Source organism: Lacerta agilis, chromosome 16 (genome assembly GCF_009819535.1).
Source record: "Lacerta agilis isolate rLacAgi1 chromosome 16, rLacAgi1.pri, whole genome shotgun sequence".
NCBI classification, from domain to species: Eukaryota; Metazoa; Chordata; class Lepidosauria; order Squamata; family Lacertidae; genus Lacerta; species Lacerta agilis.
The window spans coordinates 34,988,876-35,005,918 of NC_046327.1; the positions used below are offsets into that span (position 1 = coordinate 34,988,876).

Sequence of the window (17,043 nt, forward strand, 5' to 3'; positions counted from 1 at the left end):
TTTGTCGGCCACTTTTAAGCAAAAAAAGTCCAGCAAATGTTTAAGTACATACATATTCAGAATTAGGAAGGATCAGCCTGGACCATTTTTTCCTGTACATAAAGGGCAGAAGATTTTGTCTGCTAATGGTAAGGCTAAAATGACTGAGGAAATATTTGAAATGTTATGAATCCCGACTCTCTGGCCATTTTGACTCGTACATAAGGGGGTGGCTGATTGTTCCACTAATGACCAGGGCGGGGCCACACCAAATCGTAATAACCCACATTTGTGATACATTTTGGAATAGATGACTGTACCCTTAAATCCTGTAGATAAAGGGGGCATTAGCTACCAGTTTTCTTTGCCTGGGGTACAGTTATTTCTCTTTAATGCAGGGAAAATGATGCATAAATGCTGCGACTTTACTGTATTAGAAATAGAATTTGACCCAAATTTTATTACTGGCATTTTGGTGAAAACTTGCACGATAGGGTTGATAGTCGCTGGGTTTCCGATAAATACTAAAATTTGAATGTTCGCCACTACGTATGTTTCTAAGGTAGAATTCTCATTTAGAATACTCATTTTAAGACCTGATGCATGAAACGCCTTCCTTTGTCTGTAACAGTTGCCTTGCTGATTTCAGTGTGAAAAAGCAAATAAGGCATTTTGAGGATGAATTTACGGATGGCAATGGTAGAGGCGTTGGAGTGAGGAGAGGTTTTCACCATTTTGTCGGCCATTTTTAAGCTAAAAAAGTCCAGCAAATGTTTAAGTACATACATATTCAGAATTAGAAGGATCAGCCTGGACCATTTTTTCCTGTACATAAAGGGCAGAAGATTTTGTCTGCTAATGGTAAGGCTAAAATGACTGAGGAAATATTTGAAATGTTATGAATCCCGACTCTCTGGCCATTTTGACTCGTACATAAGGGGGTGGGTGATTTTTCCACTAATGACCAGAGCGGGGCCACACCAAATCGCAAAAACCCACATTTGTGATACATTTTGGAATAGATGACTGTACCCTTAAATCCTGTAGATAAAGGGGGCATTAGCTACCAGTTTTCTTTGCCTGGGGTACAGATATTTCTCTTTAATGCAGGAAAAATGATGCATAAATGCTGCGACTTTGTTAGAAATTGAATTTGACCCAAATTGTATTATTGGCATTTTGGTGAAAACTTGCATGATAGGGTTGATAGTCGATGGGTTTCCGACAAATACTAAAATTTGAATCCTCGCCAGTACTTACGTTTCTAAGGTAGAATTCTCATTTAGCATACTCATTTTAAGACCTGATGCATGAAACGGCTTCCTTTGTCTGTAATAGTTGCCTTGCTGATTTCAGTGTGAAAAAGCAAATAAGGCATTTTCAGGATGAATTTACTGATGGCAATGGTAGAGGCATTGGAGTGAGTAGAGGTTTTCACCATTTTGTCGGCCACTTTTAAGCAAAAAAAGTCCAGCAAATGTTTAAGTACATAATATTCAGAATTAGGAAGGATCAGCCTGGACCATTTTTTCCTGTACATAAAGGGCAGAAGATTTTGTCTGCTAATGGTAAGGCTAAAATGACTGAGGAAATATTTGAAATGTTATGATTCCTGACTCTCTGGCCATTTTGACTCGTACATAAGGGGGTGGCTGATTGTTCCACTAATGACCAGAGCGGGGCCACACCAAATCGTAATAACCCACATTTGTGATACATTTTGGAATAGATAACTGTACCCTTAAATCCTGTAGATAAAGGGGGCATTAGCTACCAGTTTTCTTTGCCTGGGGTACAGATATTTCTCTTTAATGCAGGAAATATGATGCATAAATGCTGCGACTTTATTAGAAATAGAATTTGACCCAAATTGTATTACTGGCATTTTGGTGAAAACTTGCACGATAGGGTTGATAGTCGCTGGGTTTCTGATAAATACTAAAATTTGAATGTTCGCCACTACGTATGTTTCTAAGGTAGAATTCTCATTTAGAATACTCATTTTAAGACCTAATGCTTGAAACGGCTTCCTTTGTCTGGAACAGTTGCCTTGCTGATTTCAGTGTGAAAAAGCAAATAAGGCATTTTGAGGATGAGTCTACTGATGGCAATAAATTTATTTAGCATAAAGGCAGAGTTGGAAGACTGGGACCAGTCTGTCTGTTCTGCCCTGCAAATTAATGGCAGTCTGTGACGTAAACACATCTAGGTGAATATCCTTTGCTTGGCAAGGGATAAAACCTCGATTGTGTTTCTGCAACTTCATAACTCTTAAGGGTTTTCTTTTTTCCTGAGAGAACATTCTGTATTCAGAGTGTTCTCTCAGGTTTTGCTTTTCACCTTCTTGCATTGGCCAAAAAAAAAAAGCAAAAGACGCTGGTGGTTGGCGCTCCTGGTTTCAAGCCCCTGCGGTGTCCCCGCTTACTTCCAATGCAACCTCTCTCTCTCTCTCCCCCTTAAGAGCTAAATGAAGCAAGGTCACTGGTGTGTGTCTAAGACAAGGTGGATTACATGGATGCTTCCCATCCTAGCACTCCTTGCCATAGGGAACAAAAAACTTACTTCTTTTACATATAGTGTGTGTGTGTGTGTGTGAATGACTGTAGGAAGTAACCTAAATATACAAACATTCTTGTACATTTTATGCTCCTTATCGCTACCCCGACACCTGTGAGCTGAGGATCCCTTTCCCATCATCATCATTGGCAGAGATTGCGCTCCCTGGTCCCTGAGCCTGAGCTCCGCAAAGAAGGGAAGAGCAAGGAACTGGACGTGACGGAGGACATCTTGCATGTGTGAGTACTGGCCAGGCACCCCCTTCTACAAGAGGCAAGGTGTGGTGGCAGTTGGGGCAGATGGTGGGCTCTGAGTCCTGGGTGCAGCCTGCTGGAAGGTCTCTTGCACAAGAGACAAGGTGGTGCCATAATGGATGGCATGTTGGACTTGAACCAGGGTTTAAACAACAATTTTATTATTTGTTCCCCGCCCATCTGACCAGGTTGCCTCAGCCACTCAGGGCAGCTTCTAATAGATATAAAACATTTAAAACGTCCCTATACAGGGCTGCTTTTAGATCTCTTCTAAAAGTGGTATAGTTATTTATCTCATTGACATTGATGGGAGAACGTTCCACAGGGCAGGTGCCACCACTGAGGAGGCCCTCTGCCTGGTTTTCTGTAACCTCATTTCTTACAGGAGGGAACCGCCAAAAGGCCCTTGGAGCTGAACCCTTTTGAATGAGCCTGGTTCTTGGCCTGACCTACACTGCAGGGTTGTTTTGAGCATAACTTGCAGGAAGAGTGGGGTGCAAGTAAAATAAAGTGGTGTGCTGACCAAGACCTGCATTTGGATCCGTGTTTCTGCAAACCTCCTGTGAGGCTCACACAGGACAACTTCCTGGGGACGTAGGAATCTGCCGATCATCCATTTAGCACAGGACCACCTGCAGTTTTTTAGGGGTACAGATAGGCATAGCTCCCAGACCTACCAGGGATTGACCATCTGCATGCAAAGTGGCTGCTTTCCCACTGAGCTGGGGCCCTTCCCCAAGGGGTGGGGGTTGTGCCCACTGCTAGTGAATGAAAGTTGGTGGGATGCAGATCTCCTTGTATTTTCTGTAAAGTGCTATACATGCTGATGATACTATATAGAGGAGGAGGAGTATAATAAGAATAATTCCTCCCATCCTCTCTGTTGAGTCCTTTGCATTCAGGTGGTTCTATGATAAGAATAAATTAATTAGTGAAACAGTATATTTTCTGGTATCAAAATGTATTGGACCAGGTGCCCAGTGTCTGCCAAGAGGATATTCGCAGGAGTGGCATGTTCATTGGACTCTTCAGTGTAGTGCAAGTGTTGACGTTTTCTGTTTCAGTCTACACAAAATATATATATCTTATTTTCTTTTGCAGTCGATGGAGAGCAGATGAAGCCCGGATTCTGTGTGTGTCCATCAGCTCATTCCTGGAGCATCTCTTCTTGGTGGTGGAAACTATGGACCTGTTTTGGCCTCCTGTGGCTTGATAGATGGTTGCAACAGGAAGCTTCCCAATAGTCTTGGCTGGACGCTGGACTTGCCCCTGGGCTACTGATGTCAGAGGAGGCCCCTGAACATGCCATCCTTAGAGCCAAGATGTTGCTTTGTGTTCTGGAGCCAGCGGGGAACTCTTTGCTCTCGGATACGCTTGGACATTGATAGATTTTGGGTGCTGAGAAGCAGACAAGTCTGGGACTGCTTTGATATAAGAGAAAGTACATGGAATCTGGTGCTCTAATAAATTATCCATTGTACTTTAATTTATTGTCTGCATGTCTTAATTGATTAAATATATTTAAGCCGGCTCACCATATTGCGTAAGCAACACAAACACAACCAAATCTTAATCATAGTGTTTCTCCAGGTGTTGCTGGACTCCAGTTCTCTTCAGGCCCATCCCATATGGCCGAGGGTCAGGGATAATGGGAGTTGTAGTCCTTGCAGCATCTGCAGAGACACAGGATCCCCATCCCCATTGCTGCGTCTCTCTGTCTCTCTTGCCACCAGGACCCAAGAGCGCTTCTCGCCAGCCATTGCTGTTCCTGAAACAGGATAGTCTTGCCCCAGTTATCCATACTCTGGTAACCTCCAGAATGGGATTGCTGCCGTGCACTGTAAGGGGGGGCGGGTGATCCTTGAATAAATTACTAGCGCAGAAACAAGTATGTAGTTTTGTAGTTTGCTTTCACGGCTGGTACACACACAAATATTCATCACCAGATCACTGCAATGCCCAGCAATACGTTTCAACTGTGAATGGACACCACAGACTGGACTTTTACCACACTTCAAAGGCAATATTGTTTTCCCTCAATGGAGTCAGTTTGCACATTCAACAGGTAAATGCAGAGTGACGAAATTATGGAGAGGGCTATTATTTTAATTATAAAGTGTCCAATTTTTTCTCTATAACATTTTCTAAAACAATGCAGGACCTGCTCGCAGAATTACAGTCTTTCCTTTGTTTTAGCATGTCTCGTATATGAACTTAAACCCATGAGAGCTGAATCACACTAGAAATTCATCCTCTAATGTTCCAGTGTCTAGCGACGAACTTTGTGGGAACAAAACCACAGTATTCTGAGATGTGAGTTGTTGCTGGCCTACAGCTTCCCTCATCTTAATCCCGAGGAGGGTTAATTGGTGGATACTAGGAGAATGTCCCTGATCGATGGGGGCAGAGGAGGAAATGGACCGAGACAAGGCACCAGAAAGTAGCCAACCAATTCCTGAATAATTGCAGTGCTTCTCCAATGGCGTATGTGTTCAAGATGATCCACTATGCAAGAGCTCAGTGCTTCTTGATTTTGCCAGCATCCGTTATCTTCTGGCAAGTGCTGAGGTGTTTCCAAGCATCCAGGATGAGGATAGAAGGAATGATGATCCACAAAGCATTCATGAAGACAAAATAAAACCAGAAGTATATCGGGTGCCCTATCTCACTGTGACTGAAGCCCTCGAGATACTCGGTGGAAAAGTACAGAACATCTCCATAGAGTTGGCCTGCAGTGAATGGCAGAGACAAGACAACCAATTAGATCAGGGGGTAAGGAACCCTTTTCAGCCCAAGGGGCCACATCCCTTCATGGGCAACCATCTGGGGGCCACGTACCAGCGATGGGTGTGTCTAGAGTATAGCTGTCAACCTTCCCTTTTTTGCAGTGGGAAACGGCACTGGAATAAGGGAATTTCCCGCAAAAAATGGGAAAGTTGATAGCTATGGTCTAGAGTGGCGGAACAACTTCAACTCCTGTTTTTGTCCCATTCAAGTCTACATTCAAGTCATGAATACTTCAGAGGTTTTCACACACATCTCTCCAGCCAGGTAAGTGAAACACATGGCCACAATTCAAGACACACAAGAGCACACAAGGAAGTGAGTTGAGCAGGGCCAGTGAAGGGTCTGGCACAGGAGCGGGCAGGGCCTGGGGGAGAACCCTGAGTGCCAAACACAAGAGATCTGGACAGCCACATTTGGCCTCTGGGCCCAAGGTTCCCCACGTCTGGATTAGAACCAGGCAAAAAAGATACACAGCCCGAATTTCCTAGTTTCATGAGTTTTCTAGTTTTCCAGTGGCAGTAATTGAGTGTCTGTCCTACTACAAAGGAATTTCAAAAATAGACTGGAAACAGAAGTTGCTGAATTGCAACTAATTACCAAACTTAAAACCATGGAGAAACCTGGTCTGACAAAGACACTGAATTCTTATCTCATTATACACGACAAAGCTATCTTTAGCCATCTCACCCCTTGCCTTTTCCTGTAAGCCCAATTGCAGTCGTTAACAGTCGTCAACAGATATTCCACACCTATCAGCCTATCACCCATTCCCACCACCCTTCTGAGTAATACCCCTCCCCACTCCCTCACTATATATAAGGGTCTGGTGACTTCTGTTTCAGTGTATCTGAAGAAGTGTGCATGCACACGAAAGCTCATACCAAGAAACTTAGTTGGTCTCTAAGGTGCTACTGGAAGGATTTTTTTTAAAAAAATTAATTTTGTTTTTACTATGGCAGACCAACACGGCTACCTACCTGTAACTGTAATTGAATGTGTGAGAGATAACTGGGATTTTCTTAATTGTTTGGGGTGGGGAGAGGGAAAAGACAAGGGTGAGGGGTTATGGTTGCCAGGAACATAGGGAGCATACAGCAACATTTTAAGGCATTCTTCCAGTGCAGAACATGTGGCGAAAAGGCACAGGGGATTAGGAGGCAGTTGAGCTCGGCCGTCATAATATTTAGAGATCTGTCCTTGTGTTTGCCTCATATACCTACCCAGCGACACAATCAGCTGCAGCACGAACCGATGGGGCTGGTCTGAAAGAAATGCTAACACAGTCCAGATGCAGAGGGGGCCCCAGGCGAAGGCTGTGACAGTCTCCACACAAACTGTGAAATTGTCTGATCTGTAGGGACAAAAGTGAAATAGAAATCACTTGGGGGTCGAGAAGCATCCATACTTTTTTTGCACTGCATTTCTCTCTGGTCTCACTCTTCACATTTCCACCTCCCCTGCTCCATCTGTTTACACACCTGCCAATATCTGATGCACTGAAGCATTATTAAGAAACAGACTTGAGTCCACAAATGCTTATGCCAGAGGGGGCCAGGGAGCTTTTTCGGCCCAAGGGTTGCACTACCCTGTAGAAAGCTTTCTGGGGGCCGCATTCCACTGGTGGGTGGGGCCGGGAAGAAAAGCAAGCAGAGCTTTTTCTGGATGTGACTTTGTTTTTTTTTATTAGAAATTTGTAAGATTTTCCAATTATAAGCACAAATCAATACATGGTTAAACTTTTCATTCTCCCCCCCTCTCCCACCAAGGGGAGCAAAATATCCAAATCCCCCTCTCACAGGAGCACACAAAGTCATTCCACGTTTAACCTCATATTATACTAAAATCATTGCTTAAGCCCCGCCCCTTTCCTGGGCCAGGTATTCATACATCCATCAAATTTTTAACTGACTTCCCCAGATCCCCACCAGTTGACTTCAAAGTAACATATAATTTCCAGTTTTCCTCTCATCTTCCAAATCTAATTTAAACCACATTTCTTTCCTCCTTAACATTTTTATATATTACAGGTGGGTAGCCGTGTTAGTCTGCCATAGTCGAAACAAAATAGAAAATTCTTTCCAGTAGCACCTTATAGACCAACTGAGTTTGTTCTTGGTATGAGCTTTCGTGTGCACACGAAAGCTCATACCAAGAACAAACTCAGTTGGTCTATAAGGTGCTACTGGAAAGAATTTTCTATTTTTATAAATATTTATATTCCATAATTAATTACTAACATTTTCTTTTCTACCTCCGCTTCAATGTACTTCTGCACTTTTCTAATTCCTCAATTGGTTGAGGAACTGGATGTGACTTTGTACAACAGGCTGCACAGCAACTGCCCAGAAGTCAGAGATTCCCCTTCATCTAGGCACACAAGAGTCCAAGGACAATTTCCAGCCAGGCAGAACAACTCAAGGGGTGTGTTTTGGGGAGCAGAGGTGTTGCCTGGGGAAGAGTCCTGAGAACCACGCAGAGAGGCCTCAAGGGCTGCATTTGACACCCCAGGCCCAAGTTTCTCCAAGTTAAGCTTAGGCAACAACAGGGGTAGCTGGATGCGGCCCAATCGCCTTCTCAGTCCGGCCCACGGAGAGTCCAGGAACCAGCATGTTTTTACATGAGTAGAATGTGTCCTTTTATTAAAAAGGCATCTCTGGGTTATTTGTGGAGCATAGGAATTCATTCATTCCCTACTCCTCCACCCCATAAAGTCTGGCCCACCACATGGTCTGAGGGACAGTGGACCGGCCCACGGCTGAAAAAGGTTGCTGACCCCTGGGCTACAACAAATGTCTTCTTCTTTAAGGCACAATAAGACAAATTTTCTTGTCGCAAAGGATTAACATGGCTATCCCCTGGAAGCTTTTAGCAAATACTCAACAGTTGCTAACTAACAACTCCCCATCATTCTGCAGGCAGTAAGCAAAATGTTAACCATCTAAGGCCAACAACAGTGGCTTCTCAGGTAAAGTATTATTTGCTCCAAAATGCAAGCTCTGCTGAGGAAACACAAGAGAAATGACTCAGGGTAATCCCATGCAAGGCTGTCCCACTTTACCTCCTTATGGGCTGCCATGTTATAAGATCTAGCTTAAAATATGCATCTATAGCCTTTGAAAGCTGTTAGTGCTCCCCCACACCCATCTTTCTGTTTCAAATGATTCAGTACTGGATCTTTGCACGACTGAATCCTTTTCCTGCATTACGATATAGACAAAGAGCTATCCCACCGCCTCAAAGCAGACACTCACATGACGTATCTGCTGTCACCTTTGGCGTATTCCTTCCCTATAGTATAGTGAGGAGAGAAAACAAGGCACATCATTGGTAATAATAAGCTGAGAAGCACAAAATTTCACAAGAATTGAAAAGCTTGTTACAGGTAGGTAGCAGTGTTGGTCTGCCATAGTCAAAACAAAATATAAAATCAAAAAATCCTTTCAGCACACGAAAGCTCATACCAAGAACAAACTTAGTAGGTCTCTAAGGTGCTACAGAAAAGCTTGTTTATTTCACTAACTAGCAATTAGTACTACCCAGGTAAAGAGAACTGTTCAGACTTTCGAATTCAGCACCAATTTCCAAGTGGAAACAAAGCCAATTTAAGGATATTACATCTCTGCAAAAAAAAAAAAAAAAAAAAAAATGCTACTTGCTGGTTTGGGGAGAAAGGGCGGGATAGATACTGAATAAAGTCTATATGATTGGCTCCTAGTATGTTTCCGAGCACAATTCAAAGTGTTGGTGTTGACCTTTAAAGCCCTAAACGGCCTCAGTCCTGTATACCTGAAGGAGCGTCTCCACCCCCACCGTTCAGCCTGGACACTGAGATCCAGCGCAGAGGGCCTTCTGGCGGTTCCCTCACTGCGAGAAGCAAAGCTACAGGGAACCAGGCAGAGGGCCTTCTCGGTAGTGGCCCCCGCCCTGTGGAACGCCCTCCCATCAGGGGTCAGAGAGAAAAACAACTACCTGTAATTTAGAAAATACCTGAAGGCAGCCCTGTTTAGGGAAGTTTTTAATTTGTGACTTTGTATTGTATTTTAATATTTGTTGGAGGCCGCCCAGAGTGGCCGGGGAGACCAAACCAGATGAGCGGGGTATAAATAAATAATAATAATAATAATAATAATAATTATTATTATTATTATTATTATTATTCTCCCCTTATTTAATTTGCTACAACATACTTTCCCCAGAACTGGGAGAAGAACTCTGGTGCTTTGCATACATGCCCTTCATGCTTCCCCCCCCCCCCCAAATCAAGCCAGTCTTACAGAGCTGTGAAAGAAAAGACTGGTCCCCTGCGATTTCCTTGTGGTACAGGCTAAACCAGCCTTCAATGACACCATGAATAAAGCCACAGATGGCAAACCAGCAGATAGCCAAGGAGCGCCAGGTTCCAAGCGGTGTAGCTGTCCTGTTCTGCCATCTTGCTATGAGCCAAGTCACTATCAGCAGGAGCCCAGAGACAGAGAAGAGGAAAGTCAATATCTGCCACACGGGGATGTCATTGGGGATGTAGTGCTGGAGCTCCATGTTTCGAGGCCAGTAAGGGTGGGGAACAGCAAGGGGCTTCGCTTCTAACCCCATGGCACTCGAAGAGAACGAAACCAAGTTGCTGAAACCGGTGAATGCTCTTTCAGCCTGCAATAAAGAAACAGAGTTGGTAATGAGAAGAGTGTTAACTCACTAGAAAGCACATGTGAAATGAATACGGATTCTGGGCTAATGAGTTAACATTGTCACAACTATGGGAAATGCTTGAACTATTATTTAGAAGGACACAGGATAATGTAATTTGAGGTCATGGGGGGTCCAGAAAGCTAGAACTGTAGCCCGTATCAAAAGGGGCAGATATACAACATATACAAATAAATCAATGTGTTATCTATCCAGCAGATTTACACATAGGTCCCCGCTGTTTAGTAGTCCAGAATATATTTCCTTTAAGAATCTTTCATTGCCAAACCTCTATTAGATAAGAGACTCCAGAAGTACTAGATCACTTAGAGGAAGCAGGAAACCACCTCCAGATGAAGATTTCTCTATGCTGTCTTCCTAACATTCAGCAGCCGGTCATCAAAATATTTTTACGCCTTCCACATAAAACTATGTAGAGCATCGACGGGGAAGCTCTAGTCAAACTGGGCCCACCAGAGGCCCCAATTAGGCCCCTGAGACTGTTTTTCCCAAACCACACTGCACCCGCTCCACACCTAACACCAGATGATCTCAGGTGAGCAGCAGGTACTTCTTTCTTCTTTGGCGATCACTCGTAGCCGAGTAAGATTGTCTTCCTTGAATATGGTCTTAACAGTGTGTCCATAAGTGACTACGGAGGCCAACTCTGGATCCATACATCCTTCCCCAGTGGGGACATAGCTTTCTGGGGAGGAGTTCATCACGGTGAGGATCTTCCAAAACATACCTTTCTCTTAGCTCATTTCTCCTTTTCACCCTGAGTTCAAGCTTCTTCAAAGTTCATGACGCCTTTGGTGAAGGCTGTCTCCAACTGGAGCACTCACAGGCCAGTGATTCGCAGTTGTTGGTGTTTATACTACAGTTTTTAGATTTGCCTTGAGAGCATATTTAAGAAGAGTTTGGATTTGACACCCCGCTTTTTCACTATCCTAAGGAGTCTCAAAGCGGCTAACATTCTCCTTTCCCTTCCTCCCCCATAACAAACACTCTGTGAGGTGAGTGAGGCTGAGAGACTTCAAAGAAGTGTGACTAGCCCAAGCTCACCCAGCAGCTGCATGTGGAGGAGCCGGGACGCAAATCCGGTTCACCAGATTATGCGTCCACTGCTCTTAACCACTACACCACACTGGCTCTTTTGTTGACCACCAGCACTACGCTTTCCTTTTTAAAATTCGGAACAGAGTAGTTGAAGACAATAATCAGGCATATGAACAACGTGACCAATCCAAAGAAGCTGATGCTGAAAAATCATTTCAACATTGGTGACCATGGCTTCTTTCCAGTACACTGACATTAGTTTCCATAACACCGGTCCTGAGAGATCTGCATTGGCTCCCAGTACGTTTCCGAGCGCAATTCCCTCACTGCGAGAAGCAAAACTACAGGGAACCAGGCAGAGGGCCTTCTCGGTAGTGGCGCCCGCCCTGTGGAATGCCCTCCCGTCAGAAGTCAAGGGAATAAACAACTACCTGACATTCAGAAAACACCTAAAGGCAGCCCTGTTTAGGGAAGTTTTTAATTTGTGACTCTGTATTGTATTTTGATTGTTGGAGGCCGCCCAGAGTGGCTGGGGAGACCCGGCCAGATGGGCGGGGTATAAATAATAAATTATTATTATTATTATTATTATTATTATTATGTCTTCCCAAGTGATATAATGGAATCTTTCTAGGAGTTAGAGATGGCATTTATAAGTGATCCACCTGGTGTTCTTTAGTTCTCTGGTTCTTCTTCGAACTTCATCCTTAGCGTTGGTTTGTTGGTTTGTTCACAGGCTGCAGTAATAGCTTTTTGGCTTAGTCCAGTGAAAAAACTATTGGATACCAAACCAAGAAACATCAGGACTGGTTTGATTAGAATGATAGTGAGAATGAACACATTATTGACCAGAGAAGGCCTTTCAGATCTGGCAAACAGATAGAAACTGTCAGGGAACCGCCGTCATCGCAGAGCAGCGTGGAGTTAGTACGCTCCGGCGTACAGGGAACCCTATCCGGTCATCCTGAGCAATTCCTCATCGTCCAGTGGGGGTAGCAGTGATCCCTCTAGTGGGGAAAGGGGACTGCGGGGAGGCAGGGAGTGTCGGGGCTTTAGCAGGGTAGCAGAGCCCTCACACCAAGCAGGATCAAGGGAAGGCGCATCTCTTCCGGTGCCCCATCTGCGCAGAGGGGTTCAGCGCAGGGGAGATAGGAGGAGGAAGAAGAAGAAGAGTTTGGATTTGATATCCCGCTTTTCACTACCCGAAGGAGTCTCAAAGCGGCTAGCATTCTCCTTTCCCTTCCTCCCCCACAACAAACACTCTGTGAGGTGAGTGGGGCTGAGAGACTTCAGAGAAGTGTGACAAGCCCAAGGTCACCCAGCAGCTGCATGTAGAGGAGTGGAGACGCGAACCTGGTTCCCCAGATTACGAGTCTACCGCTCTTAACCACTACACCACACTGTTTCCCGCGGCTTTTATGTTGGTCCAAAAACCGGAAGGACTCATTCCCGGACTCTGAACTAGGATGAGTCAGACGTGACCTTTGATGCTCATAACTGTATATATATGCACAATAAATGCTTTATAGCAAAGAGCCACGGAATTTGGCTGGTTACTCATGAGCAACACTTGAGGACCTTACAGAAACTGTGCCACTAAGAAAAAAACCTATGTCAACGCTAAGGCTGTTACTGCATTTGACTGGATTACAAAACAAGCATCACATTTAGGCCTTGATGTTAGGAAGGTACTTTCAAATGTTGCAGAACATAGAACATCTTCAAGGATTTGGTCCAGGAATGCAATCTGGGATTCTGCCTAACATATTCCTCCTGCAACATGGTGGCAAGGTCTTTGTACATCACAGCCTCTGACTCCTCTTGCTTCTCGCCTTCTTCAGATTTCTCAATCTTCTGCAGCATGTGAAAGAATCTGGTCTATGTTTGGAAACACACACACTAAATCAAGAAATAAGCTGGCATGTGAAAGGGTAGAGAAGCTTGTTTCAATCCGAGCAAACCTTCAGTTTTTAGAATTTCATAATAACTGTGATAATGACAGACACAACAGAGTAGATGCAGAAGCAGAGACTGAAACAGTATCTGATCATTACATCTCAGTAAATGATTCTGATTAAATTTTATGCCCATTCACTGAAACTTAGTCCCACTTCCTTCTTCAGTTCTTTTTATGAGAATGTTTTTTTTTTTTAAATACTGTGGAGAGGAATATTAATAATTGTTACTTCTGGATTTTTAAAAATTGTTTTGTGGAGTTTTGTTTTGTTTTTGTTCCACATAAACTAGTAAACAGTTCAGGAGACTGTTGCTCCATTTGTTACAAATACAAATAAATATCATTTTAAAAGTAAATTCTGTTTGTAATAATTGTTTGGATACACTGTATTTTTAATATGCTAGTTGTGATAATTTTATGCCCATTAAAATTGTCCATAGCTATATTTTATGTTTCTAAAGTAACAGAATGACTTTCAATCTGGAAAAGAAAAAAGAAGTGCTAATGTAGCATTTTTTTCAATTTTTCTGAAAATTTCCGGGTTGTTTTTTTCTGAAAAAAAACTGGGGGGGGGGGGGGGACCGGGTGTTTTCTCTCCGAGCTTCAAGATTTCCGGAAATTATACATCTCTAGATGGGCTTTGAAGACACTTGAACTCAAGACGCAAGGGAGAAATGTGCTAAGAGGAAGGCAGGCTTGGCAAACTCTCATCGTGATCAACTCCCTCCCAGAAACCTATGTCCCCACTGTGGAAGGATGTATGGATCCAGAATTAGCCTCCGCAGTCAGACTCATTGTTAAGACCGTGGTCATGGAAGACAATCTTACTCGGCTAAGAGTGATGGCCAAAGAAGAATGCAGTTCTCCCGATTCCCAATTCTCAGAGACGAACTCGCATGCCCCTGGGCATGCACAGAGTGTTTTCCCCACCACCACCACCACCCACAATCCGAGGTTAGGAAGAGAGATGAGAATGCATTGCACCCGTGCATGCCTTCCCTACTAACAGCAATAAATGCACTTTCGAGCCCTTACTTACCAGCGCTGCCCTCCGTCCACAAAGGCGCCTGCAGGACAAATGAACCAGCAGCTCAGCAGCTGCTACCCAGGCCGATATCGCCCTATTACCTCCACAGCCAATAGGGTTTCCCTTCGGTGTTGATTGGCAGGCACTTCACCCAATCATCTTGCGGCAAGTCGGAGGCGGGCGACCAACTACGCTTACAACGGGAGCGAAATAATAACGTCACGGGCAGCTCAGCATAATGATTGGTTGCGGAGCGGCTGAGGCGATGTGAGTTCATGTTATAGAGCTGCCAGTTGTTCATTCTATAGACCTATGAAAGTTTAGATGCACCCGCTCTGCCCGACTTCTGACTTTAATTTTCCTAAGAGCGCCGAGCGTAGTTAGCGAACCCTTTTTATTATTTTTATCATTCATTTTTATCAGTTTTTAAAAAATAAATTCGAAATTCACTACAAATACAATATATGATTCACTTATATTTTTCTTTTTGACTTCCCACCCCTCCTTTGCTGATGTTTTTATTCTTATCCTTAATTGCTGCATTATACTTGTTACTAAAACCTGTCTTAACGTTATTTCATTTTTTCTGCCACTCAAATACTGCACATGATGCCATATTGCTAAAATATTCTGGGGCATCCATAAGCAGTTCATCATCTTGATCTCTTAGTTTCACAGTCAATTTAGCTTTTTCAGCATAATCCATTAATTTAATAAACCATTCTGTTAGGGTACCCTTGATCCCCTCCTGGAGTTACAATTTCAGAAAGGTTTAATAAGCAATCCCCCTTCATGGGGAGCTCTAAGAACTGTAGCTTTGTGAGGGGAATCAGGGCTGTGGGGTCTCCTAACAATTCGCAGCACCTTGAACTACAACTCCCAGGATTCTGTTGGGGGAGATTTCTAGATTAATTTAGTTATTAAATTTGTGTACGTAGAAAGTGTCAATCACTTTTCCTACCTGGGCATTTATCTTTCGACAAGGGCCGACATTGATGCTGAAATCCAGCATCACATGTGTTCTGCGAATGCAGCTTTCTCCCAATTGAAGTTCAGAGTGTTTGAGGACCGGGACATTTGCAGGGAATCCAAAATGCTTGTCTACAAAGCTATTGTACAACCAACCTTACTGTATGCTTGTGAAACATGGACCACTTATAAATGCCAGCCTCCAGCTCCTTGAAAGATTCCATCAGCGGTGTCTACAGAAATTTTTTACACATCACTTGGGAAGGCAGGCGAACAAATGCCAGTGTACTGGAAGAAGCAAAGATCACCAGTGTGGAAGCAAGACTTATTCAACATCAACTTTGTTGGACTGGTCATGTTGTTCGGATGCCTGATTATCATCTTCAAAGCAACTACTCTATTCCGAACTTAAAAATGGAAAGTGTAATGCTGGTGGTCAACAAAAGAGGTTTAAAGACTCTCTCAAGGCAAATCTTTAAAAAAAAAAAGTACCGGTAGTATAAACACTGACAACTGGGAATCATTGGCCTGTGAGCGCTCTAATTGGAGAAAAGGCTTTACCAAAGGCTTCATGGACTTTGAAGACGCTTGAGCTGAGGACGAAAGGGAGAAATGAGCTAAGAGGAAGGCATGCTTGGCAAACCCTCCCTGGACCAACTCCCATCAGGAAACCTATGTCCTCACTGTGAAAGGACGTATGCATCCAGAATTGGCCTCCACATTCACTTACGGACTCACTGTTAAGATTGTGTTCATGGAAGACAATCTGACTCGGCTACGAGTGATTGCCAAAGAAGAAGAAGAAATTTGTATACTGCCCTTCACCCACAGATGGTTCACAGCATAAAAACAAGACTGTTTAAAGTTGTACCATAGTGCTTTAAATAGATGGTGTGACGGTAGCCTTCGTTTTCATTTGGCACCTTGAGGGTGTCCAAAGTGGGTCTGTGTGCAAGCGAGCACTGGGAATGGGGCTGAGGAGACGTTTGCTGCACCTGATATCACAGACTGGATGGACACAGAGGAATGGTGGGAGGAACGAGCTGGGGAACCCCCAAGGAAAGAAGGCTCAGAGCTGGGGGGGGCGGGGCGGTGGTGGGATGACAATGAGTGGTCAGAGGGAGAAGATTGGGAGAAGAAGTTGTCGAAAGCTAAGAGTTAGAGTCTGTGGTAGAGAGAAGTATAGAATCAGAGGCAGAAGATGAAGCAGGAGAGGAGGGAGGCCAAGAGGGATGAGGGATGAGTCCAGTTGGTGAAGAGGCATGGATTTCTCCCCCTCCCGCTGCAATGAGCTCCCCTCCCTGCTGGTCTCCCAGAACCAGGAGAGGTATGAAGAGGATGGAAGAGAAGTTAGCTTTACGCAGGCGCAAACTCTGATTGCTTGGGGAAAACTCTGAAGATGAGGGGACTAAGGCAGCTGTGGGGAGGCAGGGACCTTCAGTCTCAGCAACTGCTTCATGGGAGCTATAGGAGCGGGAGGTCCCTGAGCCTCTTGGGCTTGCTGATTGGAAGGTTGGCGGTGCAAATCCGCACGATGGGGTGAGCTCCCGTTGCTCTGTCCCAGCTCCTGCCAACCTAGCAGTTCGAAATAATGCCAGTGCAAGTAGATAAATAGGTACTGCTGCGGTGGGAAGGTAAACGGCGTTTCCATGCAGTGCACCAAAATTGCAATGGAAAATGTTGCAGAAAAGAGTCTCGCCTCATAAGTAAGCCAGCAAATTAGCCTCAGCTTGCTGTGCATAACACACCAAATGTCACAATCAAGAACCTTGATT

General features: G+C 44.2%; 1 protein-coding gene across 1 annotated transcript; it reads right to left on the reverse strand.

Annotated features, from left to right (window-relative positions):
* Window positions 1–5,227: 5,227 nt before the first annotated feature.
* Window positions 5,228–10,236, reverse strand: EBP (EBP cholestenol delta-isomerase). Its single transcript, XM_033173641.1, has 4 exons — window positions 9,851–10,236; window positions 8,828–8,864; window positions 6,797–6,927; window positions 5,228–5,518 (listed from the first exon to the last, which is right to left on the reverse strand). Exons 1-4 carry the CDS (start codon window positions 10,164–10,166, stop codon window positions 5,307–5,309), a joined length of 696 nt encoding a protein of 231 aa, XP_033029532.1. The 5' UTR covers window positions 10,167–10,236; the 3' UTR covers window positions 5,228–5,306.
* Window positions 10,237–17,043: the final 6,807 nt, after the last annotated feature.